The sequence below is a fragment of the Seriola aureovittata genome, chromosome 14 (assembly GCF_021018895.1).
Source record: "Seriola aureovittata isolate HTS-2021-v1 ecotype China chromosome 14, ASM2101889v1, whole genome shotgun sequence".
Classification (NCBI taxonomy): domain Eukaryota; kingdom Metazoa; phylum Chordata; class Actinopteri; order Carangiformes; family Carangidae; genus Seriola; species Seriola aureovittata.
In genome coordinates, this window is record NC_079377.1 from 15,523,342 (window position 1) to 15,547,696 (window position 24,355).

Below are 24,355 nucleotides of genomic sequence, written 5' to 3' on the forward strand. Positions count from 1 at the left end.
GTCACATATTCCTGCATCCTCATTGCTAGGCTTCGTTTTTTTTTTTTTGTTCTTTTCTTTGAATACATTTCTTTCTCATACAGGTGAAAGGTACAAGACAAAGTAGAAATCTAAGTGAATATAATATCAAATATAAATGCAAAGTTGGAAGCAGGAGAGACTTAATACATCCTGTCACCACGATAAAGTGGTCAAACAGAAGAAACCTTTTTTTTATCCAAACTGTAGTTAGGTGCAGAAAGAGAAGCATAACTTTTACCAAACACCAAACCATTAAACTTAATCATCTTAAGGTTTATATAACATAACTATAGCTGAAAGAATTAGTCAAATAAACAATTAGTCAATCAATAGAAAAATCAACTGCAACAAATTTGATACTCAATCATTCGAGTAATTAAAAAAAAACTTCAAATATGAGTTAACTCTGGTTAACAACACAAAACCATTTACCATGAGTAATTTTTAAAATTCCCCAGGTGACAGGTGCAATAATCGCCATTTTCATTGCAAAATTGAACTAAACCGATGATGCGTTCTTCACAGGCCTAGGCCCAGTATTCAGTGTGTTTATGCCATCCAGACTTATCATCAAATCTCTATTCTCAAAGCAAAGGTTTAGAGAATGTGTGTGTGTGACACCTTTAACCAGCTTACTCTTACCATCGTTAACGCTTTTAATCCAACATGTTTCTAAAGGACAGGTAGAACCAGAGCTACCTGTTTATACTAGCATACACAGTTTCATTAGATTAAGTTGAATGATGACTATGAAAGACATTGTGGGGTTTGTTTTACTGTTTGTGAAATATTTCATAGCAATTGGATGTAATTACACAAGCTATTATCATCATTAGCCACCTGTACGGGTCTTGCGGACGACGCAGCCAATCAAAAGCCTATCTCATCTCCATGGAAACGTGAGCTTTTGTCTCAGCTGCAATCAATATTTTAAAGAGACCCAATGTTAGTTACAGCCTAGTGCGACCAACACACAACAAACATTCATTGCAGCAGCCACGGCCAAGCAGGCGGCCTCATCAGAGCAGCAAGCCGGTGCCAGGATCCACTCTGTGTCTACTGCTCCTGTTTTGTCTGATCTTTAATTATCAGGTGCATCAGCAACAAAGGCTAACTACTCTGAGGTTGTTTAAAAAGGGAGGCTGTGATATTCTCTGATAAGTCTATGCTCTCTTTAAAAAAAAAAACAAAGCAAAAAAAAAAAACGTTTGAAGTGAGAGCAATGATGTAACGTGCCGTTATGTTACTATTATTACTATTATTATTATTATCATTATTATCATTATTATTTTTATTAATATTATTGGTGTAGTTTACTTGTGTTTTACATGCCTACATGTTGCATGATAAACAATGTCAGCCCCATGGCAACATGTTAATGATTCACCTGCAGTGCATCAATAAAAAATAAAAAAAAAACACTGCCTGAGCTGTGAACATGTCATTTGCTAGGAAAATGATGTACAATGTTGAGCTAACGAAGCTGTGTGTTCGACATAACACAGCACGGTCAGACATCCTGTCAGTGTGGATTAAAAAGTGAACTGTGATGGGCTTCCACAGACCTTGGCACAAAGTCACTGCCCCTTGGACTAAGGCTTTCAAAATTTGTTTTTTATGCAAAACAAGTCAAGGCCAGGGACAGTTAGGGTGAAAACTGCATGCAAGGAACACACTAGGGCATTGGAGAGAGACAAAAGACAAACTGAGCGTGGAATAGAAAAGAGTTAGATGATGTTCATTGAAGATAAATATATTAAGCCTACCCTAAGGATTTGAAAATGGAGAATAATTAACCAAACATTTGATATTAGTGGCATATGACCACTGTTAAATTAAAGCCCCTTTTCCAGTTACACTGCAATTCTTTCCTCTGTCACAGTCAGAGAGGAAATCACAAAGCCCCTCAACAATTATTTCTCTTACAGATTTGTATCTTTCGTTTCCCTTCTTTTGTGGCAGTCAAGAGAACCCTATTAATCATGTCAGTGTGATGCTTGGTCATTTGTGACCTAGCGTGACGAGTCACCTCTGGGACAATCATCTTCTCACAGCCTTTGTGACGGGGATGTTAAAATCTACTCGCTACCTAACATTCGGGTGACGAGTGTACAGTAAAAGACCAAAGATTTTTAGACCATCAGCTCAGCATCTGGAGGTTCATGTTTCTTTTTCCTTTTTTCAGCCATAAGTCTTGAGCTCTAACAGGACACAGTGGTGCAATAATCAAGGATATGGTTTCTAATGTCTGGTATGGTTCTTAGTGAATTACAAATACAATCCTTGATTTTGTCACAGCGTCCACCACCTCCCCAAATTTCCAAATTTCACCTCAGGTCACTGTTGTACCGTCCACAGCTGTATTTTGCATTTCATTTGCATTATGCCAGTTACATGTAAGCCTCTTTACATATCTGACTTCTCTCTGCACTCTGCAGATAAGGATGACAAGTGACGTCCTTCTTGCAATAGGCATGTGAATAGTGGTGGAAGAAGTACTGAGATCCTTTACTTAAGTAAAAGCAGCAATACCACAATATAAAAATAATCCATTGTAAGTGAAAGTTCTGCATTTAAATCCTACTTAGGTAAAAAAGGTACAAAGATATTACCAGCAAAATCTACTTACATCTGCAGGAAAACGGCCCTCTGACACTTATATTATTATATAACAGAGAGTAGCATTTTACTGTTGGATCACTGAAATAAGTGTGGGTATTTGGACAGAACGTAAGGGTCTACAGCCATGCACCATTTCGGCTTAGCATGTTAGTATGCTCACCTTTAGTAATTAGTAAAACTGAGGCCGATGGGAATGGCAATTAGTTTTGCAGGTATTTGGTCATAAAGTTGGAAGGAATCATCTTCTGGGTACCATGCATGTCTATGCACAATTGTTGAGATATCTGGACCAAAGTGGTGGACCGACTGGCATTGCCATCCCTGGAGCCATGTATCAAGCATGACTCAAAAGATCAGTCTAACAACATATTTATTGATCTAGGAATGTATCTATACTTTTGTTTATATTATACTTTATATAATTATACTCGTCTGACTGAGACTGAGTCATGTCCGTAATACAATAACCTTTAAAGTCACGGTTTTTAGACAGGCTACAAAATGTTTTTGATTTCAGACCCGATGACTCACTAAAGCCCAGATGAAGACAGAAAGCGGCCATAATATTTTTGTTGGCATCCAAATGGTATACACTGCCTGTCTCTGGAGTCCTTTTAAATATGATAAATCCTACCTGTCTCTGCTTTAAGAAAGCCAAGTACAGTAGAGATTTGTGACAGAATTAAACTAAAAAAGTCTCTATTAGTTTGATAAAATTTCTGCTTCATTATTTTAAATGTACTCTGCTACAGATCTGTTTTTAAAAAATATTTGGCTGAATGGGGCATCCAGGAAATGTCTTGCCAATAATCAAAGTAGGCGGTCAACATGAAACAATAGGACCAACAATCATTATCAGCATTCTTCCTTGTAAAATATTAACCTTTAAATGCCACTGTCTATATAGCAACCAACAGATTTAAAGAATATAAATAAAAACCTAACCATTATAGTAATTAATCTGTATTTTGTCTGTGAATGGTCAAATCCATCTCTATATAATGATCAATTATATTGTGCAGGCACTGACTGGGACCATTTTTCTCTAAGTCAGATCTATGTGTCGATGTGTCAGGGACAATTGCTCACTGAACATTTCACCCAGTATCACTTGTCACAAATCATGTAGTAAATATTCCTTTTCACAAATCCTATCAGCACCAGAGTGGATGTTGTGCTGATACTACTGTCATCAGAGCTGTCACACTCTGTATGCTCTCACACACATGCTGGAACAATACTGCTAAAAACAATGAAACATGAAGGACACAGCATCAGACCAAACAAAATCAGTGGGTAAATCTTACAGCATCACAAAGTGTTTTAGTTTTGAGTTTTATTTCATTGCCCCTGCAGAAATCAATTAGTAATGCACTTTTTTCATCATTGTCGTGACAAGGTTTTAAAGGTCTCTAGACACTGTTCTGCAGATCCAGTTAAAACTTTTAAAAAGAGTCATTATTTACTTCTTTTTAGACTTATTCGACTCTTTCTGCCCAAGGTTTTCATTTGAATTGATTTGGGCTTCTGCAGGATAAACATATTACCACTGTGCATGTGTGATTTTACCTTCCATGACGTAAACCAGTGAGCCCACATCGCCCTCCTTAATGATACAACTGTCCTTTCCATACTCCACAGGGTACATGCAGTCAACAATCTCTTGGATCTGTGACAGCTCCAGGTTCTTCATGAAGTCATTGTCCAAGATGGCTTCCTTGATCAGATCCTTGGACCTGGAGACAAGGTGAAACAAAATGAGACCATTGTTTTACCTGTAGAAACACAAACTCATATGCAATTGGTGTTTTTTTATTGTAGAAAAACATAATGAGGGGGAGTAAGAGAGAGACATTATTACAAAAGCCTAAATGGATCACACAAAATTTAAAATCCAGTGAAGGATGTGAACCAGTTCACCAAGCAGGGATGTTTATTTCTAAGGCAATAAAAGTCTCATTCAAACTGCACAGTAGCTTTTCAAAAAAAATATCTATCCTAATTTCAAAGATATCAAGGTGAAGCCTTTTTTTCCCTCCAAATGTTGAACAAGTCAATAAATGGCAAAGTCTGTGTCTAAGGGAAGCAGGATTTTTCCATTCAATGATGCACCTCTGAAAGCCGAACTGGCTTTCAGAGTGCTGAGTCATTTGGACATTCCACAGGTAAGTATTTCCTGCAATGATTATGTAAGCCTGGGAGAGAATGTAATTATTATTAGAAAATCAGAAAACATTATGAAAGTTGACATTAAATCAAAGAGTACACGTTTGAAGATGTTGATGTACCACAGACGAAAGAGAGACATTTGTTCATAAAAGGTGTCCATGTGTTGACAACAGGTGAATGCAGGCCAGATGCAGTGATGTTTGAAACCGTCAAAGCAAGCGTCGGTCTGATCTACTCCGATACGACAGAGCACCAAGAGACGGGAGAGAAATCTGAGGCGGGCCAGATCCTGAACGGTGAGTCAAGATCACTCATTCATTGAAGCATGTCGTCACCAGAGTCTTGAGTTGCTTGTCTGAGTGCTGTGTGGCTCATTTTGAGACAGAGTGTCAGCTGGATGAATGAGGTTAATAATATGTATCAGGGTTAATCCAACAAGGAGTCCCCTCCTACTGAGAAGGGAAGCTTTTATACTCCAATTCATATAAAGGCAGAAATAACTCACTCTCTGTCCCCTGGTAGGAGGATTCAAAGGCACTGGTAAACTGCTTCTTGCCTTGTTTTGCTTGGTGCCCTTTTCAGAAACTGATTTCAAGGAGCATTGTTGACGCTGATCACCTGAGGAGCTTAAAGCTAAAAGAGCAAATAACCGCAGAGGCATTTTATGAACCAGTGCTCCCACTACCCACAGGCTTCTCTGTCCTGCTCTCAACCTGCAGAAAAGTCCTACACAAACAAAACTTCAATGTCTGCCATGATTCAATATCAGCAGTGACCACTTTTTTTGTTTATTTATGTACTGAGCACCCTGCACATGTCTAGTACTACAAACTCCTCTGAACATTCATGTGTATGTGAGGTTATTTTCTATAGTCAGTGTCTTAATTCTGTTCAAGGGCTTACTGCTATCTGCATGAATGCCTCTCCATTAAATATTGACACACTTTGTCAATTAATTTGGTAAAAAACTTCAGAATAAAAACTACCAAAACCATGAGAGATGCCAATCTCTGCTGAAAAGCAGCTATCACTGTCACATAAATACAAATTTCAACCCTGGCCAGCATCTACAGATTTCAAGTGTGTCAATTTTACACCATCAGCTGAATGATTAGTTTTGGCTTGAGTCTCAAATAGCATGTTAAGATCTCAATAATGTGGTTCTTATAATGTGTGTTTTGCATTCAACAGTCTGACGAATTTTCAATTAGGGCTCACGGCCTGTGAATTTCTGACAACAGTGATACTGGTGGATAAAAATGAGAAACTAAATTACTCAAGACCAACATTAGGTACATAACACTATCTATTCGAAAACACTGATTACTTAAGTATTGTATTGTGTCAGTTATTCACGTACATTGATATACGACTCTCATGTCAGAAATCCTACTATATTGCATTTTCTGCCTTGAAAGGCCAAGTATAAGCCCTCTCAGATTGATTTCCTGAGGGTGGATCATTTTCCCAGACCCCCCTCATTTGCGGACTTGTCTTTTTATGAATCTTACTTCTCCTTTGTTTGACCATTTACAGATATAAGAAAACATGAACAAGACAGGTAACAAGCATTCAAATTCACAGGACTTTAATTGATTTGAACCTAGAACAGAGCAACCAGGATGATCCAGAAGATTTTAGATGTTCTGGCCTTGCAAGTCAGAACAAGCTACTGCTGTGATTTGAAAAGGGGAAGATTGAGGTGTTGCACCTATTTTTAAATTCCCACCCCTTAATCTGTGTTTAGATTTGCGCTGTGCTTCCCAAACCCTCCTCCCCCTTTCAGCAGGAGAAGATCATTTGGATTTCATCTTAACAGCTCTAATTAGGTTTTAGGGAGTAAACCATAATAAAGGTGTAAAGTCCTGTTTTGTTTTGGGTTTTTTTGGATTGTGATGATCTTTATGATCATTACTAAGTTTGTTATATTTCAAAATAGGCTTAATGTAATGCAGAGCAAGCAGACTACTTTCTTGTGTGTTTTTTGGTTTTCTGTTGTAAATGAACATGATGTAAATAAACGTCTGTCGTGAACTGACAGGAACAAACTGGAAATCCATTATTTTCCCAGAGCTGACCTCCAGTACTGTGGAAATGTGCCTCATTGACCCTGTTTCTGTTACATTTACACCCGGGAGATTTCTGGCCTTTTCAACCCTCACCGGGACCCCCCGACTCAAGCCTCAGATGGCAACATTGAGCAACCTCTTCCAACCAGACCCTTATAAAAACATCTGCCTTCCTCCCCTTTGTGAGGATGATATATTTGCCTTCATCCACCAGTGATGTTTGGGGCTGAGCAAGTCCAGTCTTCCTTAAAAGGAGAAAATATGCTCGTTTAGGAGGAAAAAAGAAAGGGGTGGCAGAAAAGTGGGAGAGGCTAAGAGAAAAAACGAGGCAGCCAGAGGGAGACGGATGGATAGAGAATGAGTAAGGAACGCAGTATGGGCCTTGTAAAGAAGATAAAGTGGGGGAGAATGAAAGCAAAATATAAACATTTAGCCAAACCAAAGAGGTATTATTTCTACACTTCAGTAACCAAATAAAATGATAATGTAATGGATCTGTTTTTATCCTATGAGAGCACTTGTATGTCTTATAAAAAAGAAAACCTTTCTATTCTCTAGTGAGCAACAAATAACAAATACTGAGTTAGAAGAGTCGCACAAAAACAAAAGAAATTGATTGATCCATATCGAGAGAAAAGCATGAGCTTTTTCTATAGCAAATTTGTCTAAACAAATTGAATAATGGTAATAATGTTGAACTAAAAAGAGAACGGTGTCCAAACACGCTTAATTCATTTGCATTCAAATGTCTGTCTGCTTTTCCATCATAATGTTTTATGCACATAAGCTCATTAAAATAGAGACACAGAACAAAATGTCATTCTCTCTCAGATGGAGAGTGTGAACCGGTGTGGCAGACGCTCTGCAGAAAAATACAGCTGTAGTTGAAAGGCTTTAGTCTAAAGTTTAAATTACCTCTTTGTAAGAAAAAGTCATTTTTAGTTCCATAATTTTTTCCTTTCAATTTTCCGTGTGAGGCTTATCGCCAGAAATCATGCAATCATTCAAAACTACCTATTTCCTTTCATGACTGATTAAATATTGCATCGAAACTCTTTAGTGGCAGATACATCAGATTCTCAGGTGGAAAAAAATGTTAGACTACAGGACAAAATGCAGAACAACCCACCAGTTTTTTAAAGAGTTGATATTTTCCTGTCAAGGTAAAAGCCTCTTCGGGAAATCTCTTAATGGAAATGAACACATACAGCGAAAGGTTTAGAATGAGGATGATTATCATAATGAAATGGTCGCTCTGTTGTGTTTTCCTCATCTGCAATTCCAAACCAGCGTCCAGGATCTCACATTTATTTACCACAGAAAACCAAAAAGCACACAAGAGTCTGCTTTCTGTGTTCACAGATCTGACTGGCAAAACAAAGACTAATGACCTGTTCTTGCTAAGATAAATAACCCCTTGATTTTTGAATCTTCTTTGATGAAATCCTTGGAGCTTTGTTTGTTTGCATGTCAGCAGGATAGTGACATTCATATCTGACACATCTGATTCATCTGCAAAGTCTGATGGGTGTTTTTTTTTTCCTCTTGAGCATTAAACACAGCCATGAAAAAAATCCAATTTTAATACTAAAATGGATTTAAAAGTAGATTTAAAAAAAATCATCAGTTTAAAGTTGAACAGTCCAATTCTGCTTGTGTTACTGTTGACTGGCCCACTATTCATTTCAAAGCTGGATTTAGTTTTGAAAATGTATTGATTAAATGAAGGGTAGATATATTCTTCCTGTCCACCAGGGGGGTAAGTGTATTGATTCATAACAACCTCAAAGTTCAAACTCAACAGACAGATGGATAATTTCACAAAGGAGAACTAGTTTAGTGCCACTTTCATATTGAGAATCAGACCTCGTGTTGCAGACCAAGTTGAGCATGAGAAAGGTGTTTGTTTGAGACTTGGAAGAGAGAGAAAGAGGGAGAGAGAAAGAGTAGCTCTTGACAAATCATAAGGTAAACATGCACAGAGAGAGAGCCTGTAAGACTGCCTGTCGCAGAATCGCAGCTTGTATTAAACAGGCACTGGTACATTACACAGAGCTGCCACCACCAGCTCTCTAAATCTATAATTCCTCTTCACTGGATGAATTTAGATTTCTCTCTCATGTCAGTCTGTGATGATCAGGCTTATTGATATTCAGCCTTCTCTAGTTGAAGGCACATTTTCCTTACATCCAGTGTGTGTGTGTGTGTGTGTGTGTGTGTGTGCGTGCGTGTGTGTGTGTGTTAGAGAGAGCACCACCTCATCCATATGTGCTACAGGTGCCATACCTGCTGCGCCACACGAAAAATTACGCAGAGTTATCAGAAAGGTGACAAAAGGTGAATGAACTCATACTGGAGAGCGACAGCCAATGTAAAACATATTATCATTATTAAAAAGTGAATATTATTCAGTCATCATTTGGACACCTACTGTGGGCTTTTGGGGTAGAAAGGTAGGGTGACATGGCTGAGATCGTGGATGTCGAAGGCAGTGGGTTCGGCTGAAATTGCCTGCCTCTTCGTCCGCTGCTGCTCGTTCAGCTCATTTTGCTTGTGGACCTGCTGGGTCGCAGGTTTGATAACGGAGCGGTATTTGTCCAGTTCGTTTTGCAGTCTTTGTATAAGCTCGTCTTTTTGGTCGAGCTCCAGTTCCAGCTCGTCGATGAGCGCGTCCCTCTGTCGCAGCTCCTCAATCTTCTCCTGTAGCGCGTACTGGAGGTCGCGCAAGGTGCCCATTTCAGTTTGCGGCGACGAGCGACTTCCCAATAAGTTTATCGAAAGGTATGCAGTCGAGTCTTTGTCCTCTCTCCTCTACCACGCTGCTCATAAACTTTATCCGGCATGAACAGCTTCAGAGGATGCAGCCCCTATCTCTCCTGAGGGGGATTCCTCGCCGCTGTCCTTCGCAAACGGATGTTTGGAATTTAAGCGAAGGTATGTTCGGAGGTTGCCGCGATTGCCAAGGTGAGCCCACGAAGCGTCACGGCCACAGTCACGCAAAGTTTGCCCTCTCTCCTCCTCCCTCTCGCTCCCTCCCTCGGCGGTGTGACAGCGGAGGACCGTCCTCCCCGAGTGCGTCAGGCTGCGACCCGGCGAGAGCGCATGGCGAGAAGGGCGCCTACAGGAATCTGTGGCACAGTGCAGTCTGCCACTCTAGAGAGAGCTGCGCTCGTCTCACATGAATAATGGGACTCAATGAGAAAGCCACTGCGCGGAGAACCATGTCATCATTCCTCTGTAACTCGCCCTGAGGCTGCTGAGTTACAAATAGATGAGCACCGGAGCCTTAATGGAAGTTGAAGGTGACGGAAACTTAATGAACCTCGATGTAAAAATAAACAAACGCGGGTTTTTTAATCTAATGGGAAGGGACGCTCTGCTGCTTGTACTGTGTTGGACTACTCAAGTGTATTTTGTCAATATGGACAGAAGTGCAAATATTAGTGGATTCCAAGGCTAGCCTGTATTTGAACCCTAATGGTACTTTGGGAATCTCTGTTCAGCATCTATTTATTTAGTGACAGATTAAAAAAAGTGGAGCAAGGAAAGGTGCTAAAGGGAAATAAAGGATAATCTTATAGATTGTCAAACAGAAGCAGCAGAGAGGAAAATGCCAAAGCTCCTGAGGCTTACGAGTCTCCACAGCAGCTCCACATTCCTCATCTAATGTTGGTGTCTGGCCACATTATTGAGTCATCTGAAGCTCAGTGAGCAGAACTTGGCCTCATGAGCTCTGGGCAAATTCAGAGGGGGATAAACTGCCAATCAAATAGGTTGAGGAGTTACTGAGGCTAAAACAGCAAGTACTGTGTTGGGGGGGGGCAGTGTATCACAGGCTGGATGACGGAGGGAGGCAGATTTCGTAGCCTGTGATGATAGGTGTTTTTGGTGTGCTGGTAAAAAAAAAGCATCTTTTCCCTCACAGCCTATGTGAATAATCCCAGACTGAGACAGTTGGCCCAATAAAAGATCACAGCTGCCCTCTTGTGGTGGGTTGTAGGATCAACTCAGGCAAATAACGATACGGTGGCATGTCTCTGCTTCAGTCAAAACATGTCCAACACATCCCATACTGCTGTGTAATATCTATGCAGTGTGTTAAGTAAATAGATTGAAAGGACTGACATGTAAGCTACAGCAGCTCAGCACAAACAGTGCCAAACTGTTTTCAGCAAGACTGAGACTATAAATAAGTCTAGCAAGCCATTAAAATAAAGTTTTCTTGTGCTCCTCTAAATTCAAACTCCAAACGAAGCCACGGTAGCATTTCTCCTGCTAACTGAAAACCATCATTTTCTTAAAAGGGAAGGGTGAAGGGCACAGAGCTTGAGCAGTATCAAAGTTTACTTCACAGCAGGAAACTGCAGGTGCCTGGAGATTTCAGACTCTCTCCAGTCCAGTGTTGCATCCCCGCATCCTCCCATCATCAAAAGGTCCTCCCACTGCCCTTCAAAGCACCTCTGCGCTTTAAATTTCACCTCTCCAACCATCCAGTTCAGCCCTTTTCCTATGCAGATCAATAGAAACCGGATCCGTTGCTCCATGCTGCGGTAATCCGATGAGCGGGGCGGGCCGCCGGCTGGTGCCACGTCCTGACTCTAATGGGGGGTCACAGTGTCTCCGACCCCGCGGGGCGCAGGTCTCCTCCAGACACCGTTGGTACCAGGAGAAACCGTGTCATCCCACCGTTGCTTTTTTTGCAAACGCAAACAGATTTACTTCCGTTTCACTTTGCAGTGTATGACCACATGCAATCAGCCAATGTGTCCACTGAAGGACTATTCAAGCACTTTTTGTGCCTCATCAGCTGAGAATATATGCTGCGCATAATTTGACTATTTTCAGAATGAACCCTGGTCCCACAGAAAGGTCGACAATAGATGATTGGTATATCTTGTTAGTCATTTATTCTCTGTGAACATAGGTCATTCGTGACCTCTATACCTCATTCTCTTCAAGTATTTTCATTTCTTTCTTCTTGGCTCACGACTGGACTTCAGTGTTTGTTTGAAGGCACAATCGAGCATCAGTTAATTAGTGCAAATAAGGACCTGTCCTGTCTGCAATTTATTAATGCAAATGAAGATTGAAGTGTGTGTGTGTGTGTGTGTGTGTGTGTGTGTGTGTGTGTGTGAGAGAGAGAGAGAGAGAGATATCAATATAACAAGTAATTTATGCTGATGGGATTCTGATAATAGAAACAGAAGAAAATAAATTAAAAGATGAAGAAGAATTTTTTTTGCTTATAGATAAATCTAGCTGAGTAAACTGAAACAAAGTGAAAGTATAAGATACTACCTGATGACCATTCAAGTACAGGCCTCACATGAAACCCTCGAAATCAGTTCAGCTATAGGCTACTGTGAAGCTAAAACGAGTACCTAAAGGTGATGAAGGAAGCATATGGTCAAACAAAGCGTTTTCTAATGGAGTATTAAATATCCTCAGACATGCACTTCGGGTCCTCAGCGTCCAGCTACTAAAAGCCAATAATGCATCGCACTTCCTCCTGTCTGTGTCCTCAGGGACTGCCGTGATGGATCTGATCAATTAGGAGCTCTTTATGAAGCTCGCCTTTGAGCTGCGTCATCGGCCCCCAAGAATGAAAGTGCTCGTCCATTCATGGCAAACATCTCCAAAGGTAGAAAACAGACAGAAAAAAGCTGTGTGGAGACTTAGGACAAAAAAACTACCACAAGAAGTGTGTTTGAAAGTAGAGATGGTAGGCGGTCAGCACTTGCACATTCATTTTCAGCCATATTTCTGTTTAAAAAAAAAAAAAAAAAAGAGTTTTGCTTCCTACAGTAGGAACAATATCGATTCAAATCTTTCATGGCAAACATTTGGATTCAGGTAGCGTAAAGAAAAACACTCAAAGGGATTTTAAGATGGGACACAAAGCTGCCACAGTAAAGCAACACCGCCTGCTCAAACAGTCTTACCAGTCGGACTTGGCATATTTCCGAAACGGCTGCCTTGACAGGTCCTGGTGCGTCTGAGGCTCCGCGGAGATGCCCTGCGCCCTGCGGGTCCTCGGTCCAATAAGTTGAGCGCTGGGCAGAACAGACTGACATTTGTGCAATTTTCTCTTCAGTTCTTGAATCTCGTCTTCCCTGTCCGCCAGTCGCCTCTCTAAGTCCCGTATCCGCTCCTCCTTTAGCAGAAGGATCTTGGCAAAGTCGTCCTCCAGGTCACTCATGTCGAAATCTGCGTTAAACTTTGCCGCGATTCCCCGCGATGTGGACAAAGCGATTAGTAACTCCCAACAGTACTTGCACAGGTTGTGAAAACGGTCACAAATAACCCCTTAAATACGCGCAGAATAATGATGCTCCGATAACCCCCTTCACTGCCCACTTGTTTATTTCAGAAGAAAAGAGCAAAGCGGTGTTTAAAGCCGGGGAGCAGACGATTGATGGAGCTGCGCTACACTACAGTCCACCAAGCCTCCGGGGAGCTGCTGATGATCCTTCATTGAGAAACCAATTACAGCAGCTCTTCCTCTCCGAGGACGCAGGCAAGCCGTCAAACTGGGCACTAAAGAGCCGAGACAACTCCTGTAGTTCACCGCCTCTCACCCTGCAAACACGCCACAGAGGAAACCCAGTCCTGCTGCTGTCAAATATTTGTTTACCGTCTATCTGCGCAGCCCTCTTGGAGCGACAAAAGTGCAGTGTTAAACACCCAGACCCCCCCCCCAGCCTATGGCCAAAATCAATTTTCCCGCACCCTTACTCGCTTGATAGAACAAGACAGAGCTATAGCGTGTTTGCAATGGTCACGTTATATGGAGTAAGCACACATCAGTGAAGTGAATGTAATCTCCCTATAAGGCAAATGGTCCTTATATCAGCTTGAAGCTTATCGGTCGGTGGTTAAAACTATTGTAATGGTGATTTATTCAAATCTGATCTCATCTTATATGATCTTAAACAATAAAAAAAGTGTTTACAAAAAATAAATGAATAAACAAAGGATATGGATTTGAGGTATCAAATTGAGGCACATTGTTTGACAAACAAAATGGTGCATACAATGAAATTATAAAATCTACTCAGAAACTAGTCTAAAGTGAACAACAAAGTAGATCAACCAGTTTCAGGGGATAAACCAACATGCATCCAACATTAAAGTAAAATTAAAGTCAATTACACAACAGATTCAGACTGTGTTATCTTACTGATTAGAGTAATCAGTAATTACTTACACTGGCAACATTGCTCATTACTTTCATCTTCAGTGCGCTGTGTGGCCTGAAGAGTCTTTCAGTAATACATCATCACTGCTCTCACTGCAATATTAATCTCCAAACTCAGCCAGTCATTTTTCATTCTGCTGCCTAAATCTATTTCAACTCAATTCATTGAGGAAAAAAGGGGAGCTCATGGGCGCTAGGGGGATGTTTCATTAACATTCTGGGTTAAAAATAGAGAGAACAGATCTTCCCCTTGCTAGTGTAGTTCAACATATCTCACCCTTGTCTAATGCTCGTCTTAATTCTTATTATCCAACCTCCCCTCTTGTTGGGCGAGAGATGAATGCTGGAAACCGTGGCCATATGTATCTATTTGCAGAGTTTAATTCCACATTGTTTCCTTTCCTTTTTAAATCTGCAGCTCTCCAAAAGCATCTTGGAGGAGAATATTACCATTATAACTGGTCTTAAACCTTCGTCTCCCATGTGTGCTTGTGATAACCCACCTGAACGTTCACCTGGCTTGATAATTGCACTGAACGCTATCAGGTGTAGATTGCAGTGGTTCTCGTCATGGTTCACACATATGATCTGCCTCTTTACTGCTGCTCCTCTCCACGAGTGTGTTACATGTTTCACAGTTATTGTGCGCAGCAAAGTGAATGCAACCAGCATTCAAAGACAAGGTGAGGTCTCGGGTTGTGCTGTTATCAGTGTGGAAAACAGTGACTGATTAATTATGTATGCAGCAGACACTGTGCCCATTATGACAGTGGTCAATTAAGTGTCACCTTCTGTGACCCTATCCATATCCACAGAGAATATGGTTGCAGTGGAAAAGCACTACAGATATCCCATTCAAGAAAAGACCATTCATGCATTTGGACAAAAAGAAGCAGAATATCATCAATCAGGTCTCTTTGATCTTATGTTGTTACAAAAATCAATATTGGCTGTCAGTGCCTGTACCTATACACACTATTACGTTATCACCATGGCACCATCATTGGCTCAAAACGTGTTTTTTTCCTCCACACTTCACTATTTCCATGTTTACACAGAGTGAGTTATGCTGCACTACCAGTTTGAGCTTGTGTTGTCTGAGCGCTACATGGGTCACCTCCCCTGGATGTTGTGGGTTAGGTAATGGACAGCAAGTTAACCTTCCGGGCACCTAGAGATAGATGCTCTGACTGCACACAAGACTGGCTGTTCATGGGCATCACTGAGTTTGTGATTGCTGAGTCTGGCTGTGCTGTAATAAAGGCTTCATGTGCAGCTTTTGCAGTGTTTTTAAAAAGTCTCTGGGCACAGAAAAGCCGGTGCCCTCTCGTTCGCCTCAGGGACAGATCGGCTTACCGAAGAGAAGAGGGCAGACATTAGTCACTGTTTTCCTGTAATACACTCACACACACACACGCGCGTGCGCACACAAGAAATAGAGAGAGGTATCTTGGGTATACCCAGACATATGCTTGCACATCATTATCACCCACGCACACTCTCGCATACAAAGATTTATGTAACCATCCACAAAGCTAAAATCCCTGCAGACACACAAACATGGTCATGCCAGCAGCCTGTATGGAAACCTAAGAGGGGATTACTGTAAGTGCAATGGTAGGAAGGGTATGTTGCTATGTCTCAAGAGAATCGTCTCCCTTAAGCACCGACCGTCTTTGATACTACATCTGACTGTGCTCTCGGTGTCTCTGCTGCCAGTCCCAGTGAGACACCACCAGCTGGCCGCCTGCCTGGGCCTGTGGTCCCAGGAGAGGTGAGACGAGCGCTGGGAGAAGGTGAAAGAAGGAGAGAGAGACATCATCATAGGAGAAGGACAGGAGAGATGCCTTAGCCTGGAGCAATCTATTTCCGTGCCTCTCCAGTCCTATAAAAAAAACAGCAAATCCTGCACTTAAGCAGCAGTATCATACGCCGACTTCATATCTCATCGATGTAGTCTCACATTGTAACATGATATCACGTCCAGAGCTGCAGATTGATCACTCGACTCACACTGGCGATGGATAGAACCAGAGCTCAGGAAATTGACTTAGCAAACGCAATAATGATACTTCCTTCCTGCCATCCTGCATTAGCACTGTCAAAATCAGATAGGTGAGGATAAAGTGTATTGCACCTTTTTTTGTAACATAGCTCGTGCTCCAACTGACGATTATTTGCACTATTGATTAATACATCAATTAATCTGTGAATATTCTCAGGCAAAGGCAGCTGGACTTGTGGTAGGTTCTTTAATAAGAGAGTAATCATCTTTAAAACGACGACAGTAGAAGTATGACTACTTGTATGCGAAGGTGGACGCCCGCAAACCCACAGAGAACTGTCACTGACTCTGTGCTTACACTCAGCGTTTTAGCTTTTAACTCGTTGTTTGGGTTTTACGAGCCACAACTTTACTGTTTTGGTTCATTCTCGTGACTCTCATCAGCGTTGTCTCCAGCCACACCAGGCAGTTTTCAGCGCACTACCTGCCCCGCAACAAATGGCAGGCAAAGAAAGTGAGCAATTAGTCGGTGAACATAGTGGAGCATTTGGCAGCTAAAGAGCCAGACATTTCCCTCAGGAGAAGGGGGAGACCAAAAATAGAGCTAAAAGGAGGAGTGAATATTGGATTTAGATTCATCAGGTGAACACAAACATACTACAAATACAAATTATAATGTTGTTCCGCATCTGTTGAATCTGTAATGAGGCAATCTCTTGCTGAACAGTCAACTTAAAAGGAAATAATTCTTCATGTCTATTGCGTTTACAGGTTGTCTCCACAGACCTATGTGGAAAAAAAAAATTATTTTTTATTTAAATCCAGTTAGCTTTGACCCAGTGCCTCCAGTTTTAAATGAGTTGTTGAATCATTTAATTTATTTAAGTCTATAAAATTCAAGTCGACATTCAAGTTGACATCTTTAAATTGCTTGTTTTGTATGACCAACAGTCCAAGACCCTAATATTTTATCTTAAGATTTGAGAAGCTGAAATGAGCAAATGTTTTTTTTGCTTGATAAATGACTTAAACTATCAGTTGATTAATAAAATATTGTATTGATTGTTGTCTTGAAACACTGCTTTAGTAGTAAAGTCTAATTAAAAGAGACCAAACTAATGTGGAGTGTGGAGTGTGAGAAAAGGTGCTGGGTCTGGTTTTATAGCGAGAAGAAATGTGTCTGTAAGGTGAACATAAGGTCAGGGGTCACTGGCTGGAAGTCCACATTCCTGTATTCTTCCAGGTGTGCTGGGTTAGTAATGTTTTTAATGACAGTAACATGTCCGGCAGCCCTGAGAGCTCACACCACTGCCACAACACAAGAAAAGGAAGAAAACATGATGCCCAATTTGACAATACAATAAGTGGCATTTAGAAAAAATTCATAAAATGAATATTTTAAGTTTATTTTTGTTTACTCATAGCATGAATCAGATATTATTGCAGATATTTGCATTCAACACTTTTAAATAAGATGATCTGCTCTAATATGTTGCTGTATTTGCTTTGTGATGATTTCCAATCTACCTAATCTGGACGGAGATCATTTTTGTTTTAAAAAAACATTTTAAAATTAAAACATATTGTGTGGATATAGCCTTAAACAGAGGTTCTGGCCCTGGGGACCCCTGACCCCTTGGGGTCTGACCTCTGTGCCTGCGCCCAGTAGGCCCGTTCAGTCCGTCATCTATGAGTGTGAGCTAGCCTGTATCTTTTATTCAGCTTATTTATGCTGTTGTTTTCTTATATTTGTACTCATTGCATGTTTCACTATTTGTTTTGTTTTTTTCTTTATTATATTTGCAGGGCATTTCATTATGCTGCATATATGTGAAACTGAAGAAGATATGTTCTTTATTTGCTTGTGTTTTGTCTATTTGACTGTGTTTTTCTTTTAGTTGTGTGTGTTGAACTGCCAGGGCCACTGATTGGGTCAGTAACCTTGTGACAGGAGAGAATAACAGTTGAGAATAACAATTTGGAAAATGAAATATTAATTTCTCACACACAGAATAGGAATTTCATATCTATTTAAACAAGCAAATGACTCATAAATGGCCTGTGTTTTTGGTGATGTAAAATGAAGTGGCATGAGAAAATGTTGAAAAGAAACACTTGTTTTAGTCTGTTTATCTTTTTTAGCCATTATAAGTAAATAACTCTGAAAGTGTTTGCATCGAGGAGATGTGTGGTAACAGGAAAAGACATGAGACGGATATGAGCTCATTTTTCTGGAGAAATTGGGGGGGCTGTGCTACCCTGTGCTCATTCAGTCGAAACAGCATTAGTTTCTGCAATAATTCTTAGGCGTAACAGAGGTGTCTCTTTTCAAGCCTGTCCCAAGCTGTCTGACACTATACCAACAAGGAGCCACGACAAAACGGCTGTGATGTTGTCATCGCAGAGAAATCGACTGCTTACTTTTCTGTTTCCTGCGTGTGTTTATTTTAACTGCACTGTGGCATGTGATGGTTTAGAGGTCAGATACGCAGGTTGTGTTAATGTGAGGATTTAACCTCAACAATAAATAAAGTAGGGTGGTGATCTGGCTTTGTTTACCCTCTCTAATTTGTAGTGTATACTTAGGTATTTAATCATTAATTCAGGCGCTCTGGGTCATCAGATCTTGTTGATCTAGTTCTTATTTTGGATCAAATCTGGTGCCACATCTATACAAAAAAAAAAAAGAAACATTTTACACTCATCAAATTATTGATAGGCATCTAGACTGATGGACAAAGCCCTTACTGTATTCAATGAAAAGAGACATGTTACATAAGCTGCAGAGAATCCCTCTCATCTTTCAGGCTGTAAGACAACAAATAGCCATTTTTCCTCCCCAGCTGGCCGTGCAGCTACTGCACTAAAGGAACAAACTAATACAGTGGTAGAGAGGTGGGATGTAATTGATGGTTCTGTGTGAAGTGAAATGACCCTGTTGACAACTCTAGCTTACCTCAAGCCTCAGGGCCTCATACATACATGATCACTGTCTCACTCTCTCCATCTCTGCCTCTCTTCCTATGTGTTTGTGTAAACGTAAGTGCATGTGTTTGAAAAGGTCATCACCTGCGACACATTAGAGGTGAATAATTGCCTTAGAGGATGAGTTGCTGTGACTTTTTCTTGGAGCTCCAAATGTGTTACAAAGCGTCTCAAAGTGTCTCCAGAGAATCCTCTTCTTCTTGTGTAATAACTTATAAACACACCTGAGTAATGAGTCACATAACTGGAGAGCTGGGACCCAGTAGCATGCCGTCATTGGGCTGTTTGCAAGGAATGCATTTAATGGAAGCTAGTTGGAGAGAGCACGTTCCTCCCCCAGTGTAAACCATACCATATGGAGTCTATATGTCAGGCTTTAGGCCATTTTCTTCTGCAGGGGTCAGGAGAGAAATCTTTCACATACAGTGAGTTGATTATCCTGGTAAAAGCCTTAGATTTAGGATGTTTTCTTAGCTATTTAATGTTCTTCTCAACCTTTAGGTCAAGCACATTTCAAGCATTTCAAGCACATTTCGTGCTGAAAAATCTGTTGCACTTCACTCAGATGAAATATTTTAGGCCAAAAAAAGCACAGCAGTTTCCAAAATGAAACCTTTGTTCCAGGAAGCAAAATCATTCTTAGCTTGTGGCCTGTTTGTAGTAGGTAGATTGATTGTATATTTTTCATGATTAATGATATATTTTTGATTTAGTAAAGTTTTACAGGGCTTACTGAACAGAATGATATAAATTAAAACCTCAAAAGTCTGATGACAGTATGATAAATCTCACATTATTTCACTGGATATTTGCTGATTATCTACTCTTTTTTTTTTCTTAGACGTTTCATTGAAAACACAGTCACTAATTAGATAAAAACAGGGTGATGCTTATAAAATTAGTTAATCATTGGTTGCAACTCATCCACAAAGGATGTATTAGATAGAAGTATATATATTGAAGTATAGGAAATACAATTAAAGAGGATAAGTCAGCAATTGCTTGTAGAAAACCACATAAAGCGGATCCATCGCTCAGATAAACAATTGAGCTTGAGTCTGATCTGGTTCTACAAGAGCTGAACTACAGATAATATGCTTTTTTTTTAAAATCAGTATTATTATTTTATATATTTAAATTGTTTATGTTTATGTTGTATATGCAATGTTTATTCTGCTTTTAGTGAACAAGGACATCTCTATAGTTTGGCAGAGGTATATAATTAATAAACTGTGCTAAGATGAAAAACAAAAATTAAGTTATTTATTTATTAGTGCACAAAAACCTGAGAAATTCTGAACAATTATTTTCCAGTTTTTTTTTTCTGGGTTAGAAGGTCCTCTTAAAAATGAGATTCTTGTAAAGTTTTTACAAGGCACCTTACTCCTTACTTTGCTTCAGGTGAATAACTGTCATGAGATGGGAGAGATGATATATGTACCTTAGATTAAAGTTTTATGTAACTAAGGAGGTTTCTTAAGCAGAGGAGAGAATAGCTGCAAGAAGCCGAGGCAGGACAAATGTTCTCTAAAAGCTGAATGTCAAGAGGTTTATAGTTAATCTCATCCAGTTTCTCACTCAACCAAATGAATAATAGACATTGTAAACTTAGTTTAAATTTAAAGTTTCAGGGATTCAGAGACTAGAAATAAACACTGAAAGCACATAAAAACAAAACGAATTTGGAATAATAAAAAGATCATAATGACATAAATGAGAACAGATCTTAAAACAACTGATCACACAGGAAATGTCAGATTATTAATACATTAGTTTTTAGTGTTTAAGTCTTTGAATCTGCTGTTTGAATATCTTCTGGGAGGTTCTTCTAGAGTTTGTGAATCATCAGACCAAAGGCGGTAAGAGAACTTCATCACAATAGCCCTATGAAGGATTGCCAAAAAAGGTCAAGAATAATACTAAATGGTCAAAGTCTCAAACCATTTCCACATTGATTAATGATAATATCACCTCATACATGTAGACAGAGGCACTGTATGTCAGCTGGAGAGGACTGCAGTGCAGCATTATTAAAAAATGTAGCTTTAAAAACAGCTTTGAAACAGGGATTTTTCAAGTACTATAGGTAAATCACAATTGAACACTCATGGGTTAAATTGTCCTCCATCACACTGTGTGTGTTATGAATGAATGGGAGGAGTGCAGACATTGTGACCAATGGCAGCATCTGAGAAATAACATCATGCCTCCTCAGTGAGATAAAAGGTTTTATCTGCTCTTATAGCTCCACCCTGCTCTGAAGATGCTCCTGATTCACTTCAAAGCTCTCTGAGTGTATTGCATCATTAGCTGTTAATAACTCCCTGCATTATGTTCAGATTAGCATGTGTAGTAAAGCGGTAACTGCAGTGGTGGAAGAAAAAGCAATATAGCACTGAAAAAATACTATATTACAAGCAGAAGTCATTATTAGTCAAATGCAACTAAGTAAAATTATGTATTATTAGAAAAAAGTATCAAAATAAAAGTACTCAATGCCCCCTATCATTAGATTATTCCTACTGAAGTGTAAGCAGCATTTACTGCTGTAGCTAAGGTGGAGCTGACTTTTAATTGTTTTGTGTAGGGTTGCAACTAACTTTTCTATTATCCATTAATCGTCTGATTGTTGTTCACATCAGTCAATCATAAACCAGCAAATTAAAACCTCAATTTGTGGACCATGATATTTTTAGGCATTTTTGCATTAAAAAAAACAAACGATAAATCACTTACCAATATAGTTACTTTAAACTAATCTAATCATTTCAGCACTCATTTTATATGCTCATATGTAGTTTGATATATAATAATGCATCATATTTCATATGCTCATCATTGTTTTGTATGTAAAATGTTAACCTGTAAAACTACACTTACTATCAAACAAATGTAGAGGTAAAACGTATTGATATATATAATATTTCACTTTGATTTATAGCTGAGTAGAGGAATAAGGTGTGACTCAAAGTATAAGTCCCTCAAATTGGAATTTAAGTACAACAATTAAGTAAATGTACTTAGTTATGTATGGATAGCTAATAGACAGTAGCACACTTGCAGTTGTGAGCTGCAGAAGTCTAAAAAAACAACTATTGCACCCCTGAATTCCTCTGGCACATGCCTATCTCTGCAGGGTTCCCAGCACACTAAACAAGCTTTACACAACCTGAGGAGGGACATAATGTAAAGTCGGTCCAAGTGTCTGGAGCACGTCTTCACTTCAGCATGCTCATAAAAGTCAGCGCCGCTAAAGATAGACACAGGCAGTCAGAGGGACTGCAGTAAATCACTAGAGGAGACCCCCAGGGTGTGACGAGAAAGGGTCCTCAGATGGTGTAGCTTAGCTTGCTGCCATTTTGCTTATCTTCCGCCTGTCACTGAACTAACCTCCCCCCATCACGTGTACTGTGACCTAAAGACATGGCTGTATACCGTTTTGCTTTGCAGTTGGATGCTCTGAAATCTCTTACGGTGCTTTAATGCCTTAAATGCTTTAAAGATTTGTCATACTTTTAATATACTAATACTCCTAGTATTAGCTATTTAGGAGAACCCTCTCCCCTCTCCTGCCCTCACAGTTGAATCTGGCTGCTTTGCGCCCAAAGGGCCTCCACATTCCCGGCTCAGCTGGACATGCAACAGGCCACCACCTGCAGCATGTCAACAAACTACACAGGGATAACAATCCCCCTCTCTCTGTGAAACCATTTACCATCACCCTAACTGCAGGGTGCTGTAAAAATCTGAAAAAGAGTCTGAAAAGTACTTACAGGTCTTGTTAGTGAATGCTGTCAAGTTATAAGTGAAGAATAGAAACAGCAGAGGCAAAAAGAGGAGTAATTGGGAAAAAAAAAAAAAGAAAATTTAATGATAACTTGATATACAGCAATACACAAGGAGCAGAGAAGAGATTATACTGATTAAGAGACAAAAGACAAAAGAGAGATGCTGAGGATATAGATGATACAGTTAAAGCTGAAAACAAAAGGCTGATGTCTTTGACTGACATTTGCCCATGGCTGTGCATGCTCGCAGTGGGGGAAGGAGAGACACCGTTTCTTGTCTCAGCTGTCACTTCTGAGCCTGTGGTGGGAAAATGTGAGAAAAATGCCCACACTCTGCCTCTCAGTCACATCCTCATGCTGAAATACCCCACCCACCACCTTGATAAAACCGCTCTTTTGTTTTTCTCCATCGCTTTGTGTTGTTGTCATCGTTGTCTCGCTCAGATTGGTGTGAGTCAATGTGTGGCCATTAGGATTTTGAGTGTTTTCCAAAGTAATCCTGTTGAAAAGATTGAGTGACTGATAAAAGAAGCAACATTAATTTTCTTTGGCAGCTGAATGCACCAATCTGCTTTGATGTCTGATTCAAGAAACCATCCTTCAGCAAGAAGGAGTGGGCTCACTGCTTATTACTTGCAAATACAATTTCCATATTTGCATAACAAAGACGAGACTGATTGATATTAGGTGAGATTGAGATCTTATCTGCGGCTCCTGTTGGCTTGTTGCTGATTTGCGCTGCGTTGCAGTTGCCTAGTAGCCAGCGACGCCCTCTTCATTTCCAATCGACATCACATGGCGCCAGAAGAGCTCACCCAGAATAACTGGACAGGCCTCCAGAGGCAACTGCTCACTAATGTAATATGTACGAGCTGAGTGGCCATCCCTTTCATGGCTATCACAGCAGAGTGTTAGTGTGAGAGATATTAACAGAAACAGAGACATTCTTCATAGACGCTTGGATGAATCTGTGCCTATATTACATAACAGCATTCAGTATCTTCATCCTGCATTTAGTCATGAGGGACTCTTCTGACTTTGCAAATGCAGTAAAAATCTGACCATATTTTCTGGATGAGAGCATATCACTGTTCACCCCTGCGAGAAAAGAAAAAAAACAGAAAACTGGTGGATGACTCAGCCTGAAGGAGCACTTTGAGAAATCTGGTTCAAAGTCAGGCTTGGCTGCTGGGAAACACTCCACGTCTTCATGTTCCAGGCGTGATCACTCTTCATTTGCGTGTGCTGCAGTAAATCAGCCATACAGGTCTCCATTATAGCAACCCTTTAACTTTGTACATACCCATCAAGACAAACAGCATCACTCTGTTGACGTGCTCATCATCCCATGTAGATTTAAATTTCAGCTGCAGTCTGTCTTTGACATGGCTTATAAAGCAGTGATGAGCAAACATATGTTTATTTTTTTCAGATCTCCCCTATTTGCTCATGAACCCCTTTTCTTTTTCTGAGTAAAAGTTAACGTACCCACAGCCAA

The 24,355-nt window shown here is 40.1% G+C and overlaps 1 protein-coding gene and 1 long non-coding RNA gene across 3 annotated transcripts in view; one reads left to right on the plus strand and one right to left on the minus strand.

Moving 5' to 3' along the window:
- The window catches only part of LOC130181391 (cGMP-dependent protein kinase 1), a 77,388-nt gene extending 63,791 nt beyond the window's left edge, over positions 1–13,597 (minus strand). Inside the window, exons 1-2 of one of the 2 annotated variants that reach the window (XM_056395587.1) lie at positions 12,824–13,597; positions 4,213–4,379 (exon numbers count right to left, since the gene is read on the minus strand). In XM_056395587.1, the coding sequence (XP_056251562.1) occupies positions 4,213–4,379; positions 12,824–13,080 (424 nt within the window). In that variant the 5' untranslated portion in view covers positions 13,081–13,597. Of the gene's footprint in view, positions 1–4,212; positions 4,380–9,312; positions 9,943–12,823 lie in introns of those variants that run through there. The other variant, XM_056395585.1, reaches the window with a different exon arrangement.
- Positions 4,306–5,811, plus strand: LOC130181393 (uncharacterized). The gene is made up of 3 exons (XR_008829566.1): positions 4,306–4,390; positions 4,986–5,108; positions 5,395–5,811. It is a non-coding gene; the product is annotated as an uncharacterized LOC130181393 (long non-coding RNA).
- Positions 13,598–24,355: the final 10,758 nt, after the last annotated feature.